At 46.3% G+C, this 17,351-nt stretch overlaps 1 protein-coding gene across 1 annotated transcript in view; it reads left to right on the top strand.

Moving 5' to 3' along the window:
- The window catches only part of DDO (D-aspartate oxidase), a 50,959-nt gene that overhangs the window by 3,714 nt on the left and 29,894 nt on the right, over window positions 1-17,351 (top strand). Inside the window, exons 2-3 of the mRNA XM_004702007.2 lie at window positions 5,433-5,608; window positions 13,748-13,856. Of these exons, the coding sequence (XP_004702064.1) occupies window positions 5,437-5,608; window positions 13,748-13,856 (281 nt within the window). The 5' untranslated portion in view covers window positions 5,433-5,436. The remainder of the gene's footprint in view (window positions 1-5,432; window positions 5,609-13,747; window positions 13,857-17,351) is intronic.

Below are 17,351 nucleotides of genomic sequence, written 5' to 3'. Positions count from 1 at the left end.
CGGCCAGGCTGGCACAATTAACTAACTCAGGGGGAGTACAGAGTGGAGACCCAAAGCCCATTTTTAGGCCACTGGACATCCCCTTACAGAAGGGTCTCTGGGAGGAGACGAGCCAGTCAGGGTGCGATGTAGTCCAGGGCACTTTCATGTTCTCCAGCATCGCAATTAAATGCATCAATTCTTCTTTCATCTTCCTTAGTCAATATCTAGTTTTCACCTGCATATGAGACAGTTGAAAATAGCACAGCTGGGAATTGGGTGCACCTTAGTCCTCAAATGAACACCCTTGCTTTTCAATACTCTAAAGAGGTCTTGCGAAGCAGATTTACCCAATACAATGTGTCATTTGATCTCTTGACTGCTGCTTCCACGAATATTGATGGTGGATCCTAGCAAAGCCAAATCCTTGACAACTTCAACCATTTCTCCATTTATGGCATTGCTACTTATTGGCCCAGTTGTGAGGATTTTGGTCTTCTTGACATTGAGCTGTAATCCATACCAAAGGCTGTAATCCTTGGTCTTTATCAGCAAGCGCTTCAAGTCCTCCTCACTTCAGTAAGCAAGGTTATCTACATATCCCTGATTATTTATAAGACTTCCTCTAATCCTAATGTGTTATTCTTTTTCAGATAATCTAACTTCTCTGATTATTTGCTCAGCATACAGGTTGAATTAGTGTGGTGAGAGGACACCACCTTGATGCACACCTTTCTTGACTGGAACTATGCAGTATGAACTTGTTTTATTCCCACCACTGCCTCTCGATCCATATACAAGTTCAGCATGTACACAATGACGTGTTTCAGAATTCCTCTCAAGTTTGCTAGTTTGCTATGATCTACACCATCGAATGCCTTTGCATAGTCAAAAAAACAGAAGTAAATATTTTTCTGGTACTCTCTGCTTTCCTCCAAGAACCATCTGATATCAGCAACGATATATCCCTTCTTCCACATCCTTACTGCTGCAACCATTGTTGAATGCCCTTCAGCACAATTTCACTTGTATGTGATATCAATGATTTTGTTCTATCATTTGAGCATGGTGTTGGGTCACCTTTCTTTGGAATGGGTACAAATATGGATCTCTTCCAGTTGGTCAAGAAAATGTCTTCCAAATGTCCTGGTATAGACAAATGAGTGCTTCCAGTGCTTCATCAGCTTGTTGAAACATGTGGTTTGGATTCCATCAATTCCTGGAGCCTTGTTTTTGGCTACTGGTGTCAGTGTCGTTTGAACTTCTTCCTTTAGTAGCAGTGGTTCTTGTTCATCTGTCACCTTCTGAAATGTTGCAATGCCGACTCGCTCTTTTTGGTTCAGTAACTGTATTCTTTCCATCTTCTTTTGATGGAAAGAATGGTGCTGGTAGTGACATATGCCACTACCCTGCTGCCATCCAGGGCTTTGTATAACCGATAATAGTCCCAATACTGTAGAAGTTAAAAACAGACACATATGGAAATTTCCTTTTCATAAATGAAATAATGCTACAAAAATAATCGGGAGTAAATACCCAAGCATGTCAGCACTTGGTGAACTTCTCAACAAAATCAGACTTTTCAGTTCCTGGCTTTCAGGGTTGTAGACTTGTGACTCGCTTCATGGAAATCAGTGCTTTTCACCAGCTCATTTTGAGTTAATCATGTCATTTGGTAAGATCAGAAAGTCTTCACTGTCCCATAAGAGATCAGGAATCCTTCTTTATAAGTTTCACCTTTGAAACTTCTCTCACTTGAAGCTATGGGCACATAGAATGTCAGAAAGAATTCTGGGATTAGTGAAAGGGTTGAGAGCGAGCCTACGAGGTCCAGCTCAGCTGTGGGTGTCAAAATGTTGAATGTTGCCCACTCTTCACCTCCTTCCAGATCAATCTCTGTTGCTTTCTGGGGCCTTCTCAGGCTCGGTATTCCTATTAAAGGCTCACTCTCAGACCCTTCATCCTAGAACTAGGTCAGTGTTGGAAAGGATACTGTTCCTTCTTCTTCAGTGGCTCTTCTTCTAATGAGACTCATCACTTGAACAGCCTCGGGCATGGCTACGAATTCCTTAATGGCTCTTGATTTGATCAAAAGTTCAGAATGAGTGATGCACTCAGACATCAGCCTCTGACTTCCTACTCCCTCGGTGAGTTCAACATCCCTCCTCCCCATTCCCTGCCAGCTTCTTCTTGAGCTCAATTCATGAGCTCAAACTTAGCAACACTGTGAGGATGGCTCAGGAAAGGGCCGCATTTCCTTTTGTAGTGCATGCGGTCACTATGAGTCAGAACTGACTGGTTGGCACCTGAAAACAACGTCAATGTCCATTTTAATGCCCCACTATTTTAAAATCATAGTTCAAACTTAAACCCTGAAAATTTAATTCAAAGTAGATATATGTTTATATGGCACTGATGCCTTCAAAGAAAAATAGACTATGATCTCTTGACAAACCTGTATTTAGGTTTAAGTTTATATTTTTAATCATGAATCAAGAAACATAACATTTTCCCCACTTCATGTCTTAAACTATTTAGCTATCAAAGTTATAGAACCAACAACTTCCATACAACTAAGTTTATTACCTTTTTAAATCATAGAATAGGCAATAAATATAGTAATAAATTGCTTAAATAAATGCAATATTTTTAGACTGTATGAATATTAACTACAAATTATCTTGTAAAATCTTTCTATAATTTACATTTTCAGTTATAGCAGTATTAGTAACCTTTAAAATTTTTTCCCTTGTTTTTCATTGATTTCATTCTCAAAAAAGTTATTGATATAGGTCTGTAAATACTACTTGCCACAATATTGTAGCTATTGGCAAAATCAGTGATTATAAAAATATCACAGCAACCAAAACAATAGCTCGTGCTTGCTGCACATGCAGAGGAAACCATGTGATTCGAAATCTCATTGTAATTGGGTGCTAATAACAGCTCTGACCAGAGGATAGTAGGATCAAAGAGAAAACTAGCACAGAGTTTTTGCCTTGTAAGCGTGTTGATCCACATAAGCTAGGCTTACAAAAGAAGATTTTTGTTGTTAGACCTACCAGCCAACCCGAACCCCCCAAAACAGAAACAAAATAACCCAGTGAAGACAAAATGGGCGCATAAGCAAATGTGATGGAGAGAGCTGATGGTGTCCGGTGATCAAAATATATAGCATCTGGGGTCTTAAAGGCTTGACGATAAACAAGTGGCCATCTATCTGAGAAGCAACAAAGCCCACATGATAGAAGCACATTAGCCTGTGTGATCATGATGTGTTGATGGGATCAGGCAACGGGCATCAAAGACCCAGAACAAAAATTCATGTTGATGTGAATGAGGGGGAGGGTAGAGTGGAGACCCAAAGCCCATTTTTAGGCCACTGGACATCCCCTTACAGAACAGTCACAAGGAAGAGATGAGCCAGTCAGGGTGCAGTATAGCACTGATGAAACATACAACTTTCTCTAGTTCTTTAATGCTTCCTCTCCCCCACTATTATGACCCCAATTCTATCTTTCAAATCCAGCTAGACCACAGCATTTACACCAGTACAGATAAGAGTTGAAAACACAGGGAATCCAGGACAGATCAACCCCTCAGGACCAATATTGAGAGTAGCGATACCAGGAGGGTAAGAGGAAGGTGGGGGGAGAAAGGGGGCACCAATCACAATGATCAACATATAACCCCCTCCCAGGGGGACGGAAACAAAAGTGGGTGAAAGGAGACTGCGTGAGTGTAAGACATGACAAAAATAATAATTTATAAATGATCAAAGATTCATGAGGGAGGGAGAGAGGGTGAAGGAGGGAGGAAATGAGCTGATACCAAGGACTCAAGTAGGAAGAACATGTTTGTAAATGATGATGGCAACATATGTACAAATGTGCTTGACATAATGTATGTGTGGATTGTGATAAGAGCTGTATGAGCCCCCAATAAAATGTTCAAAAAACAACGAAACAAACAAACAAAAACAAGCCATTTCCACTGAGTGGATTCTAACTCAGAGTGACATTCTATAGAGTTTCTGTCTGTAAATCTCTCATGGAAACAGAGAGCCTCACCTTTCACCAGTGCAGCAGCAAGTGGGCTTGAACCTTGGCATTAGCAGTCCGACGCTTCCCTGACAGTGCCAACAGGACCCCTTATAACTAACAAAAGGGTTTTGGGGGGGTTTTCCCCCCATGAGAATAGAGTTTGCTGAAACATTACACAGAAATTGCATAGAGAGAGTCATTTTGGTGCCCTCTGCACTGGCAGTGTCACCTGGTGAGGTCCACACCCTCCATATCCCCCAGAGATGCCACCCTGGGCAGTGGTCAGCTGTTCCCATTGCATTTCCTCTGCAATTTAGCCCAGGGACAGAGCGTTAGACAGGAGTGGAAAAGCAGAGAGGGAAGCTGACGCCTCCGGAGAGATCACCTGCTGGCTCTTCATAGGAACCCCCCACGAAGGGGCCCCTCTCCTGAGGAAACCTCGGTGGGTGTCTCGTCTTCACAACCTCAAGGACCTAATAGGAATTCACTTGGTCAGTGTACAGATAAGGAGCCCTGGTGGTCCAGTGGTTCAGTGCTCCGCTGCTAACTGAAAGGTCAGTGTTTCAAACCCACCAGCCGCTCCACAGGAGAAAGATGGGGCAGTGTATTCTGTAAAGAGTCACAGCCTTGGGAACCCTGTGGGGCGGCTCTACTCCATTCTGGAGGTCACTAGGAGTCTGGATGGCAGTGGGGTAATTTGTGTGTGTGTGTGTGTGTGCGTGTGTGAGCACCCCTGGGTAGGGTGAGTTTGGTCACAGGAAAGGGAGTTGAGGCTGGGAGACCCTGGCACTCCCCAGGTTACAGTCCTTGGCTGAGCCCAGAGAGGAATCCAGGTGTGCTGACTGCAAAAGAATGCTCGGCCAGGCTGAAGGTGCTGGCGGTGGTCAAGGTGGCGAAGCGAGGAGGAGACTGGTTTCTGATGAGAACGAAGGTGCAGAGATGAGTGAATGTGCACAGAGGTGATGAACAGCAAGACTTGAGCTCTACATTGCTCATGAGACATGCCCTCTGAATGGCTCCTCTGGGATTTGGGGGGTGGGCAGAGATCTCGGCGCTGCTGACCTTGCCTAGCTTGCTTACTTCACACACCCACACCCACACCACCCCTCACAGTGGATCCTAGAGAAAACCCATGAGTGAAATGGAACAGAAGGAGATGAACTCCCTTAAAATGCATACCTACCTCCTAGTGGGTTCTGGAGGCCAATCCGGCCAGTTTGGAGCTGATGAAGCCTCAAAGCTCACCATTTTCTAGAGGCCTTGTTGCCTACACCTTGACCTTGAAGGCAGAGAAGAGCTGGAAGGGGTGCTCTCTGTATCCCATGAGAACTGTTTGCAGGAAAGGTCTGATGTTGAGACATTGGGGCCAAACTCTGGACCTGGTTCACAACCTGTGTCTCCCCCTGGCAGGCCCATGGACACGGTGCGGATCGCAGTGGTCGGGGCTGGTGTGATCGGGCTCTCCACTGCCCTGTGCATTTCCAATCGCGTCCCAAGGAGCTCCATCACAGTGCTGTCAGACAAGTTCACTCCTGACACCACTAGCGACGTCGCAGCCGGAATGCTGATTCCCCACCAGTATGCAGGTGAAAGAGAGGGAGGGCAAATTGGAGGGATTCCAGGGGCCAACCCTGCTGGCTGTGGGCCAGTGTCATGTGCATTTTTAACATCTCTGGCTGCTAACCACAGTCAGCAATTCAAAACTTCCAGTTGCTTCCCAGGAGGGAAGATGGGACTTTCGGTTCCCATAAAGATCCAGAGTCTCAGACACCCACAGGGCGGAGTGTTCTGTCCTGTCCGGTCGCTGGTACGTCGGAATGGAACTCATGGCGGGGAGTTTGGTTTTGTGTCTGTTTCTTTTTCTTTTTTTGACAGAAAACATCATTTTATTTTAGAATGCATGCATCGTGTTTTTGTCCCTAGTTATGCATTGTTTGTATTTAAATGAACTTAATTATTTTTAAAGGATAGACATACCTAACCCCCCAAGAGTTACCGTTTTCCCAAAAGTAAGACACCCCCGAAAATAAGACCTACTTACAGCTTTGCTTCTCGCTGGAATATAAGGCATCCCCCTGAAAATAAGACCTAGCACATCTTTGGGAGCAAAAATTAATATAAGACACTGTCTTATTTTCGGGGAAACAGATGAAAGATGGTGGCTGAATGTCCAAAAGCATAGATGCGGCCAGCCTTGAGCATGTCCCTGGGGAATACCAGGCAGGGAGGCCCACAGGCCACTCAAATTACTAAGACAGGGACAGTCACAGACGTGCCGGTGACACATGGGAGAGTCACCAGCGATGGAAACTGATGGCGCCAGTTCAGGGGTGGTGCGTGCAGGTCTCAGAAGACAGCGTCCCCGGCTGGCTCTCAGCGGGATTGCAAGGTGGTTGCTGGCCCCACCATCCCAAGCCCCTTCTACATCCTAGATGAGCTCTAGGCTCCCCAACAGGCTGATCGTCAGGTCACTGATGTGGGTCGGGTGCCCTCGATCTCGTTGGGGAGCGAGAGGACTGTCAACAGGGTGCGGTGGCTGGAAGGTCAAGTGTAAAGGTCCCGATGCTGGGTGACAAACTCCGTCTCATGGGTGCAAACATCAACCACCCGCTCGTCGGGTTCCAGCTCTTGGGAATCAGGACCCATGTGGTGGGTGGCAGGACCCGTGCGGTGGGTTGAAGGATCGAACTGCATCTTCTGGGTCGTAGGACAGTTCTGGTGGACCTCCCCAGGGTGGGGACCCAGCCCGTGGGTGGCCAGGGTGGCCTGTCCAGGGACCCCGCACTCTCGGCCCTGGCTGAAGTTCCCTGGGTTCCTAGTGGAGAAGATGCCTCGGGAGCTGGTTGAGAGGCGCTGGCAGGAAAGCGGGCCCCCAGGCGAGTGGCGGGCCCTGAGGCTGGAAGGCAGCTGTCCGAGGGCCCTTGGCCTCCTGGGGATTCAGGCGACTCTCTCATGCCCCGAGGTTGTGGACCCTGCGTGCACTGCAGCCCCGGCAGACCCGCTGGCATCCCAGTCCCGGTTCTGCTCAAAGACAGCGGTCAGCACGGTCAGCACATCCCGCTGCTCCCCGGAGTAGAGCGTGCGCCTCTGTGGGGCGCACTTTAGGGAAGGCATCGCCCATCTTTGTTCCCCAGAGGCTCAGGGGTTTAAACAGCCTCCACCTGGGCGATCACCGTCCAAGGCAAACACAGACAGGTGCTTCTGCCTCTCTAGGATGTTCATCTCATGCCTGTGTCTGCCTGCTCCCCGCCTCCTTGCTGCTCCTTATCACTCAGAAGGGATCAGGTTTAGGACACTCCCTACACCACTCTGACCTCCTGAACAAAACAGAAGAAGCCTCATTCCCTGAGGGTTACAGCCAGAGGGCTAGGATTCCATTTCCTCTCTTGGGAGGCACAATTCAGCCCACACCTTCCATTGGCTTATCTGTTAGGGAAGACTCAGCTGTCCTGCTGAAGAAAAACAGACACCAAAGATAGTCAATATGTTGACTGAGCATCAGTAAGGGTCCTACTGACCCCTTAGAACCCAAACAGGTGGAACCACTATTATCTTGACTGTCCTTATTAGCGGTTCATGGAAAAGAGGGATCTGAAGGGTTTGGGAGCCTGGTGGCATAGTAGATTACTCATTGGTTTGCTTGTCTCAAGGTCAGCAGTTTGAAACTACCAGCTACTCTGACGGAGAGAAATGAAGCTTTCTACTCCCATAAAGATTTAATGTTTCAGAAACTCATGGGGTTAGGAGGTCTACTCTGTCCTGTATGGTCGCCAAGAGTCGGAATTCACTCAATGGAAGTGAGTTAAGTCTAGAGCAGTGGTTCTCAACCTTCCTAATGCTGCCACCCTTTAATACAGTTGCTCATGTTGTGGTGCCCCCCCACCATAAAATTATTTTCATTGATATTTCATAACTGTAATTTTGTTACTGTTATGAATCAGGTGACCCATGTGAAAGGGTCGTTCGAGCCCCAAAGGGGTCTCGACCCACAGGTTGAGAACCGCTGGCATAGAGGGTCTGGTATCAGCCGTTAAGTGTGATCATCAATTCTGATCATAATTCATGGGCAGAGGTCATCAGATGTCCCTGTCCTTCAGGATGCTGGAACTGCAATTCTATAAGCTTCCCAGAAGATGGAGAGCCAGAACAATACCAATAACTATCACATACTCACAATAATGATGAGTAGAACCACTCTCTCCCCACTGGCACCATTAATGACCACCATGTTAGAAATGGCTTGTGAAGAGACTACAATTACCGTAAGTTCTGAGCCAGTGCGGAAACCATCCGTCAATATGTCTTGACGTCTGAAGATGCCTCGATCATTCCCTATGTCCCAGCATCCTCCTTTCTCGTTCCTGTTCTTCACTCTGATGGGAAAGGAGGGAAACAGCACCAAACAGAAGCCAGACATCACTTTGCAGTTGAGATACTCATTGGCTTGTTTCATTTTCTCTTTTCCATTTCCATTTCTTTTCTTTGTTAAAAAGCCATGATATTATTGAATAAACAGATATTTATGAGAGGTTAAATATTATGTATACGTACATAGATACATGGATACACACACATCTATTTTTTGTCTGATGCTGTTGAATCAGTTCTGACTCAACAACCCCGTGTACAGTTGAACAAAGTATTGCCTGGCCTTTTTTATTTAAACATTTATATTCATTTTATTTGTGGTGAAAAGATACAACACATAGGAAGGGTCTTTAAAATGGTCATGAAAAAAAGTCCATTACCTTTCAATCCCATTGGTCCACAAACATTTTGAAGTCCTGGCCCCACCATACCCATTCAACAATTTCTACATGTAAAATTCCTTGACATAGGCTATATTCTTCTTCATATATATATATATTTGCATTGCTTGGTCTTATGCCATCCTCATAATTAATACTGTGCTTGAGTCTAATATTACAGCCACTGTGTTAATCTATCTCTTTGTGGGCTTCCTTCTTTTTTGCCCATAATCTTCTTTACCAAATACGACATCCTCCAGGATCTGGCGCCTTCTGACAACAAGTGGAAAGTACATACAGAACAATGCTTCCCATTCCTTGCTACTAAGGATTATTCTGGTTGTATTTCTTTCAAAACGGATTTGTTCATTCTACTGGCCGTTCTGTTATATTAAATATTCCTTACCAACCAACAGCATATCCAAATACATCCTTTTTTTTCAGTGTTTCTCATTCGTTAAATTTATTTTCTCTTTCGTTCTTTAATCAACATTATACATTAAATACTCAAGTCATTTACAAGATTTTTTTTTTTTTGGTACCCAGCACTATACACTGTAAAAATTGCTCTGCCATTGTCCTCTGGGAAGATCACATTTTTCCACTCAGGGCACAGTCTCAGGGCTTCCCCCTGACTGCTGCCTCCCTCCGGACAGGAGCTCTGTGGTGCGGCGATGGCAAGCTGGGTGCTCACTGTGAGGTTAGCAGTTGAACCACGGGTGTCATGGTTCTGCGTTGGGCTGCAATCTGATTTCAGCTCAGTGGTTGAAAACCCCAGCTGCTCTGATGGAGAGAGATGGGGCTCTCTACTCCCATAAAGAGTTAGAGTCTCGGGAACTCAGCGGGGCAGGTCTGCCCTGCCCTGGGGTCTCTGTGAGGCAGCACGGACTCTGTGGCAGTGAGTTTGACGTGGCTGGTTTGGGAGCCACGGGAGGAAGGAGAGGCATCCTGCTCCTGTAGAGTTACAGCTTTGGAAACCTACAGGGAGCACTTCTGCTCAGTCCTGTTGGGTCACGACGGGCTGACGTAGACTTGACAGCAGTGAGTCTGGCCTCGGTCATTGCTCTTCCCTTCCAACATCTCTCTCTCTGCAATTGCTATTAGGTTGTGTATCTTGGACCCTCCAATTCTTGGAGCTTTCTTCCCTTGCCAGCCCTACTCCTTTCCCTTTTTATTTTCCCTTCTGGAAGATTTCCTTACTTTTATCTTCCTAATACATTTAAAATGTTTGACTCTTGATATTGTTGTTATATAACTCTGCATTTCCCTTTTTTTTTTTATAACACCTTATGTGTCTTACAGGATTGCAGTATCTTTTCTTTTTTTCCTAACAATACTAACAACTGGTTTTTCAAAGTTTCTTCTCATCTAGCTTCTGTGGCCTCCAGGACATGTCTCTCTGCTGGCCGTTCTAATCACCATCTTTCACGTGGGAGGGTTTCCTGGGCCGGGTGCTAATCAGTGCGCATCTGTTGACATTTAGGGACAGGACCTCTAACAGGTGCTGGGGAAGTTCTGAGCTCTCGCTCAGGGCTTGTGGCCTGTGGGTTTCCCTGCAGGTAGAATGGCAGGTCCTGGCGATGTGAAACCATTGAGGCCACTCTATAAACTTTCCTGGGGCTGATCATGTTCCCCGCGGAAGAGGTTTCTTGTTTCCCGCCTAGGGAGGGTGACACCCTGGCTGCCAGTCTTCCAGAGGCTTGCATGAGCAGAGGGCCTAGGGCTTAGCATGCAGTTGGCATGTCTTTCCGTCACTGAGGCATCCCTGTCCCTGCCTCAGCTTGATGCTCCTGCCAGTTCACCAAACAGAGAAGAAGCTCATCTTATCCCAGAAGAGGGAAGACCATTGCCTTGGTTTATCGTTTCAGGTAATTGGTTTTTCACCATGCAGGGAGTTGGTGCACCCCTTGCAACCTGTCTCACTGAGCTATAGGCAAAAACTTTCTGCAACACTGGGTGTACTGGGTGCTGTCCCTGCGGCCAGGCTTCTTGTGTTCACATTCCAGGAGCCCTTGCTTGCGCCAGGTCTGGGGGTGGTCAAGGAGTCATCCTCAAAGGGAGCTCCTCTGAGAGTTCATCCGGGTCAGAAACGCCGGGGCCCTCTCTGCGTGCCTGCGTGGTGAGGAATGCCGGGCAAGGTTCGTCTCTCTTAGGGGCTGCTAGAGAAAGACTTTTTGCCCCCAACAGTTTGATTGGCACATAACTGACATCTCATAGAATTAAGTCATTCAGTCATTCAAACATATCAAGGAGAATTGTACAATCATTACCACATTGATTTTAGAGCACACACACCCCCTCACCCCCATGGTTAAATTGCCTTTAAGATGAGCTATGCAATCACAATCCATTTTAGTGCTCCCTTCCCGCTCCCACCTTCATTATTGACTCCCGAAATTCCCTTTCCCTCCCTATCACCCACCCCACCCCTGTAGTCCCTACATCCCCTTGTCTCTGTTATTATCATTCTGCATCCACTCCTCCTGTGCTTCACAGCTGGGAGACCCAACAGAAGACAATGAGAAAAACAACAACACCAAAATCGCACTAAGGTGGCAATGCTAAAATCATAATAGTATAAGGACAAAAATACAAATGTGTAGGAAGGAAAAGACCCCATTAACATTCAAAAAGCCAGGCAAGAAATTTCTGTCACGGAACCAGTAAGAGATACCTGCACCCAGAGCAGATTCGGGCTGTGTCTACAGGGATGTCACCTGGCCGAGTAAGGAGTTGGATCCAGCGTAATCAAGATTCCAGGGGTCTCGGCCTGACAGCAGGGCTGCTGGAGACTCTTGCCTGTGGCAAGGGTGTCTCTGGCAGTGGCTCGTTGGAGCTGGCAGTGGCTCAGGTGGAGCTGATCCTCTGCAGATGGGTTTGGGTCCATCAAGCCTTTGATCTTCTCCTTGCACTGCTTTGCTGGACTCTCTTTGATGACCATACCCAGGGACCGTGTCGTCTGTGCTCAGAAATGTCAATGTTATATGAAGACCACCTGCATTTCACAGCTACTGTAAGACTTAAGTGGATCAAGTTCATATAGTTACATCTATTTGTTTTTGATTCTTCAGCTGACCCAGCAGAAGAGATGATTTACTGTGCGCCTTACACTGAGCCAAAACTAAAAATAAAACTAGCCCAGAGTGTTAGAGGTTCAGGGCAAAGGATCCAAATTGGACTGATTAGTGGTGAGCAAGATGGGCCTCTCGGGTGCTCACGGTGATCGAATGGCGATGGGAGTTCTATATCCATAGAAGTTCCAGACAGTAGCATGCAGTCAACACACATGACCCAGCTCCGGGCATGCTATATTCCTACTGCGGTACATTCCGGGGGTGCACACACACTGGTTCCCCCAAACCCCTGCCTCACCTTTCTTCTCTTGCGCTTCATTGTGCACATTCACTTCTTCCTCTACTTCCGCTCTCCTGGGTCAGAGGGTTTGAACAAGGTGGCACTAAGGCCAAGAGGCTACGTGAAAGTATTTAAGCACCTGCCTGGTGCCTAGTACACTGTTCGGACTACCGTCTTCTTCCAGTTGTGTCAAATGGGAGTTGGGTCAGTGTCTGCTCCAGCCACTGCTTAATTGGGACCATCTGTTCTTTGGAGATGAGGTGGACGTGTGAATCTCAGCCACTGCTTTGGAGCTCCTGGGTGGAAACAAGGGACTCTTTGAAAAAAGCCCCAATACATTGACATAGGTTATGAGTGTGGTGTGTGTGTGTAATAGTCCATATGAGTTTTAATTTAGCTCATTATACAACGTTTTGCTTATTTCTTCATTGTTTCTAAATCAATAGTCCCCAGTCTGCAGTTCATGAACACAATGTCAGGTCCATGTGGGCGCATGTTAGAGATACAGCGGATCCACCACTAAAGAAATATTTATTGGCTCTATAACAAGTCAATTGTTTCAGAACCCTGCTTCTGAAATGCCCTCACTGACCTGAGGACTTTGGGAACAGGACCTCTCCAAGGGCCTTTCCGTCTCTACCATCAGTCCCAGGGACACCTCTCCAGGCAGGCTGACTCAGCATTCGCTTGGCTTTAGTCCCTCCTCTGTGGCTTCCCCAGAGAAGCTGCTCAGAATTACTGGCGGTTTTTTTCCGTTCTGACCCTGGGGACTCCCTCATGGCCCTTTCACAGGGATCAGATGGCCAAATACGCTGCCACAGCTGAGTCATGGGTATTGCTGGGTTATGCTGCTTCTTTCTGCCCATAGGGACACCATTATTTATGTGTTTGAACTTGGCCTCTTGTGTCCTCACTGACAGGCTTGAGACCCCTTTGGAAGCAGTCGAGTTCCAATCCCTGTGCTCTGACTGGGATGTCCAGTGCCGGGGAGTGCAGAAACACGGCGTCTGGTGGAGAGGTGGGGTTTGCTGTGGCCCCAGATGCCTCTGTTGGCTGTGCGAGCACTGCTTTGCACTGGCCCATGAGTCCATGGGCTAGGAGGAATGAAAACCTTGTTGAGAAAACTGACCAGCAGGCCCCCTGTTCCGGAGCTCACTTGCACAATCAAACTTGGTCAGGAGGGTCAGTTCCCCGGACTTCCCCCTGGTACCCCTCATGTTTGAAAACCCCTTCTGACCAGGAAGAGCCTACGAGCCTTTTCTCCAATGTGCCAACCGTGGGCCAGCTGGATGCCTGAGCCGTGAGCTAACTTATCTTCGGGTTGGTCACAAATCTTTTGAAGACCTCTGGAATATACCTGATCCAAGGACCACCTTCCATCTGGTTCCCGTGTTAGATTTGCTCCCATTGGTTGGTTTCCGCTCCGTAGATTACTCATGATCTGAGCAGATGAATAAAGCAAAAGTCAACATCCCAAACTCCCGTCATTGACGGAGTCTCCATTGGGATGCTGTGCTCCTTCCTAACCTTGAATTTCCTCCTCAAATTCTAGGACGGAGCTTCTCTGCAGCATAATCATCATCATTTCTCCCTCTGTTCTGTTTTGCCTTTCCCCTGCTGCAGACACAGCCGTTCACAAGCAGAAGCAATGGTTTAGAGAGACCTTTGATCACCTGTTCGCCATTGCCAATTCTGCAGATGCTAGAGACGCTGGCGTTCACCTGGTGTCTGGGTAAGTGAGGAAATAAAAGGTTATTTTAGAATTCCAATTATCTTCACAGACACTAGAGTTCAACATAAAATATTTAGAGTGTCTGCTGTGAGGAAAGTGCTGAACTAGATGCGGGAGAAATTAGACAACATTTTCGGCTTTACTCCAAAGAACTTAGGACAAATCACAGCATTCCACTTTCTAACAACAAACAATTCCGATTTCTCATCACAAATACTACTGTGAGTCTCCTCGGGGAATAGGCGCTGATTTGCAAATCCGGTTAGGAAACCAGATAGCAGATAAATGCTGAGCTGGGCTTACGTGGGGAGAGCATGATATTGGAATAGATGCAGAGACTTACGGTAGAAGGACACCTTATTTATTTTGCATCTTTGGAAAATGAGATAGTCCAAAGAAATGAATTTTGTAGGTCATTAAGCTTACCCCCCTTTGGGGGTATCTTATTTTATTACTTCTTAACTTTTTATTGTGAGTTGGCTGAAGGCTTGCAGAAGAGATCATCAGTTTTATATTCAACACACTTTGCGAGACCCACCCCCGCCGTCACCTCAGTGGGCCACTGCGAATCCCCCTTCCTCTGTCTCCTGTCTCCATTCCTCCTGCTCCGCCCCTTCTGAATGTAGCCCTTGGGCACAGGCTGCTCTTTTGGTGTTTTTCAAGGAGTACATAGCCCTCTAGTGTATTGTTCCCCTGGTCTAAACACTGACTGAAAACTGAGCCACAGAGGTGAGTTCTATTTCAAATCAGAAGGGGGTCTTGAGGGTCCCACTAGCCTCTCTCTAACCAGTAAGCCTGGTCTTTGTTAAGATTTTTAATTTTGTTTCACATTTTTCTCCCACTCTATTCAGGACCTTTTACCATGATCCCTTTCCGAGTCTGGCAGTGTAGCCAGGCGCCTTCTAGTTCTTCTGCGCATAAGGCCATGGCCACTGGTGTTGGCATGGTCCATTATTTCACGGGACCAATTGTTTCCATGTCTTTGATGTCCCTCACTCTGCTTTCCTCTGGGCAGTTCGTTCACTCACTCGCACTCACCCACTGCCATTGAGTTGATTCTGACTCCTGGTGAACCTATAGGACCGAGTGGAACTATGATTTTCTTCGACTGTAACTCTTGATGGGAGGAGAGAGCCTCATCTTTCCCCTGGTGGTTTCAAACTGCTGAACTTGCTGACCATATCCAGTACCAACATGACCTAATCTTAGTCACAAACTTTGATGTTAAGAGATTTTGGAAACACCTGTGCCCAAAATTCAAATGTATTCTTAAGAATAAGAATTTATGATCAGTCAGGGTTATTAAAATGAATGCATTTCAAGCTGTTCTAAGAGAGTGTCATTTATTTCCTGAAAATGAATTACTTTTATCCCAATCATTACCCCCAAAAGGACTTCAATCTGTCAAGCAAAGGACAAATACCTTGTACATCATTAGCTTAATTCTATTGTCTTAGTCACCTAAGCTTTTATTCGTTTTAAATGATTTGCTGAGCCTTCACCAGTATCAGGTATTCACTAGGTGCTAGGGATTTAGTGCTTAGAGTTGCATGCATTGCCATAAAGTCCATTTCTACTCATATAGGGCTTTCTAGGCTGTCATCTTGATTAAATAATAGATGGTCAATAAATATGGTTTTAGTTAATTTTGAAGAAACATAGATATATTCCCGTTTTCATGTAGTTATAGGCTATAGGGAATGTCTTAAATCTAATGAGTTCCAAGTGAAACAAGAGTTACTAAAGAAAAAATTATATGGAAGCACAGGAGCACTACTGGTATAGTGGGTTAAGTGTCAGATGCTAACCACAAGGTGGGTAGTTCAAGACTACTAGCTGCTCTGTGGGAGAAAGATGAGGCTGTCTGTCTCTTAAATATTTAGTGTTAATGACACAATAGGACTGAAGAGAACTGCTCCCAAGGGTTTTCATGAATCGGAATCAACTTGATGGCAGTTTCTATTTATTTTTTAAGTGTGAGCATATATCTGGGAAACTCACTCGTTTTTGTAACTAACTTGTGGGAACTTAAGGAAAAGAAGAAGTGACATTTTGGCTGAGGCCAGATGGATAACTAAAAATGTAGAAAAGGATGTTGTAGAGGTGTGAGGTGCAGGAACAGAGTGGGGGACAGAGGAGATGGCATTCCAAATCAAGGAACAGCTCATCCTTAGACCTAGAGCCTAGCTGATTGTGGGGTGTTGGAGGGAATGGAAAAGGCCCAGCTGCTGAGGCGTCATTGAGGGGATTACACTGTGATGGGTCCAAACTATTCTCTCTGTCGTGTGGAGGACAGATTGGTGGCAATAGTGATGGCCGTGACTATGTACTGACAGTAGCAAAGGAGAGTACATAGGCTTGAGAAATGCTTAAGAGGAGCTTTGATGGGAAGTCATAGGTGATTGCACACGGAGCAGCAGAGGGGTGTGTTGGGGGGCAGGGGGCGTGATGTAAGAGGAGACAGAACCAAGGAAGATCCCCAGCTTTCTGTGTTAACACCGTTTTCTGAATTGGCTTAAGACTGGGCTAAAAGCAGGGCATGGATTCGTGAGACGCAGATGTACGTGGCATCTAAGTAGATGTATCCAGTGGGGAGTGGATCCAGGGAGGCAACCTGAGTCCGGACGTGGGTTTAGAGCCCAGGGCTGGAGATGCAGCCCTTCCGTCTTTGGCCTCCCAGTGGCTGGGAAGACAGCCTTCCGCAGTTCACAGCAGGAGCAGGAAGAGGGTGAGGGCCACGGAGCTCTAGAGTTTACTGCAGCCACACCTTTCCCAGGGACTGCTTTGCTTTCTTGTTTGAAAACTAACATTTGATTGTGTTTTTGTGAAAGTGTACTTGGCAGATTAAGTTCCCATTTGACAGTCTCCACAGAAGTTGCTCAGTGACATTAGTTCCATTTTACACACGTTCAGTGCTCTAATTCAGTGGGTGCTGGACCTTCAGCTTCCAGCACTCTGGTTCCCCTGGCCCCTTGTTACCTCCTCTTTGCTTTAGGAGAAAGGGTGACCTTTTGTTCTCAAACAGATGACATTTCAGTGGAGCACCACACCTAGGGGAAAGTACTTTACTTGTGGGACACTCGCGCTGCTTCTCTTAAAGGTGACCTCGGGAGTTTCAGCTCAAGGTTTAAAGAGTGTCTTCAAGGGGGTCTTTGTTTCAACTGGTCTTTTTTTAAAAAAAGAATTTGAATGAGTTTTGTGTAGTATTAAATTAAAAAATTGTAGCTGGGGAGTGGGGTGCCAGCCCCCACCCGCTGCTACTACTATTGCTACTTCTCGGATTCAGTAATACTACTTCTGGGTTCAGTAATGCACAATTGGACGGTTGAGATATATAAGCATTATATTAAAGTCATCAAGAGCATGAGAGATATTACAATAAAACAGTCAGACACATTACATGATACCATCGCTCACCTCAGCCCAGCTTGGTGGTCCACGTGGAGAGAGGGGGAAGGGAAGGAAGGTAAGGGAACAAGGGAGAGGGGAGTAACC

The sequence above is a fragment of the Echinops telfairi genome, unplaced genomic scaffold, assembly GCF_000313985.2.
Source record: "Echinops telfairi isolate 266 unplaced genomic scaffold, ASM31398v2 ScPeMD7_3533;HRSCAF=4204_0, whole genome shotgun sequence".
NCBI lineage: Eukaryota > Metazoa > Chordata > Mammalia > Afrosoricida > Tenrecidae > Echinops > Echinops telfairi.
This window is presented reverse-complemented; position numbering and strand designations above follow the sequence as displayed.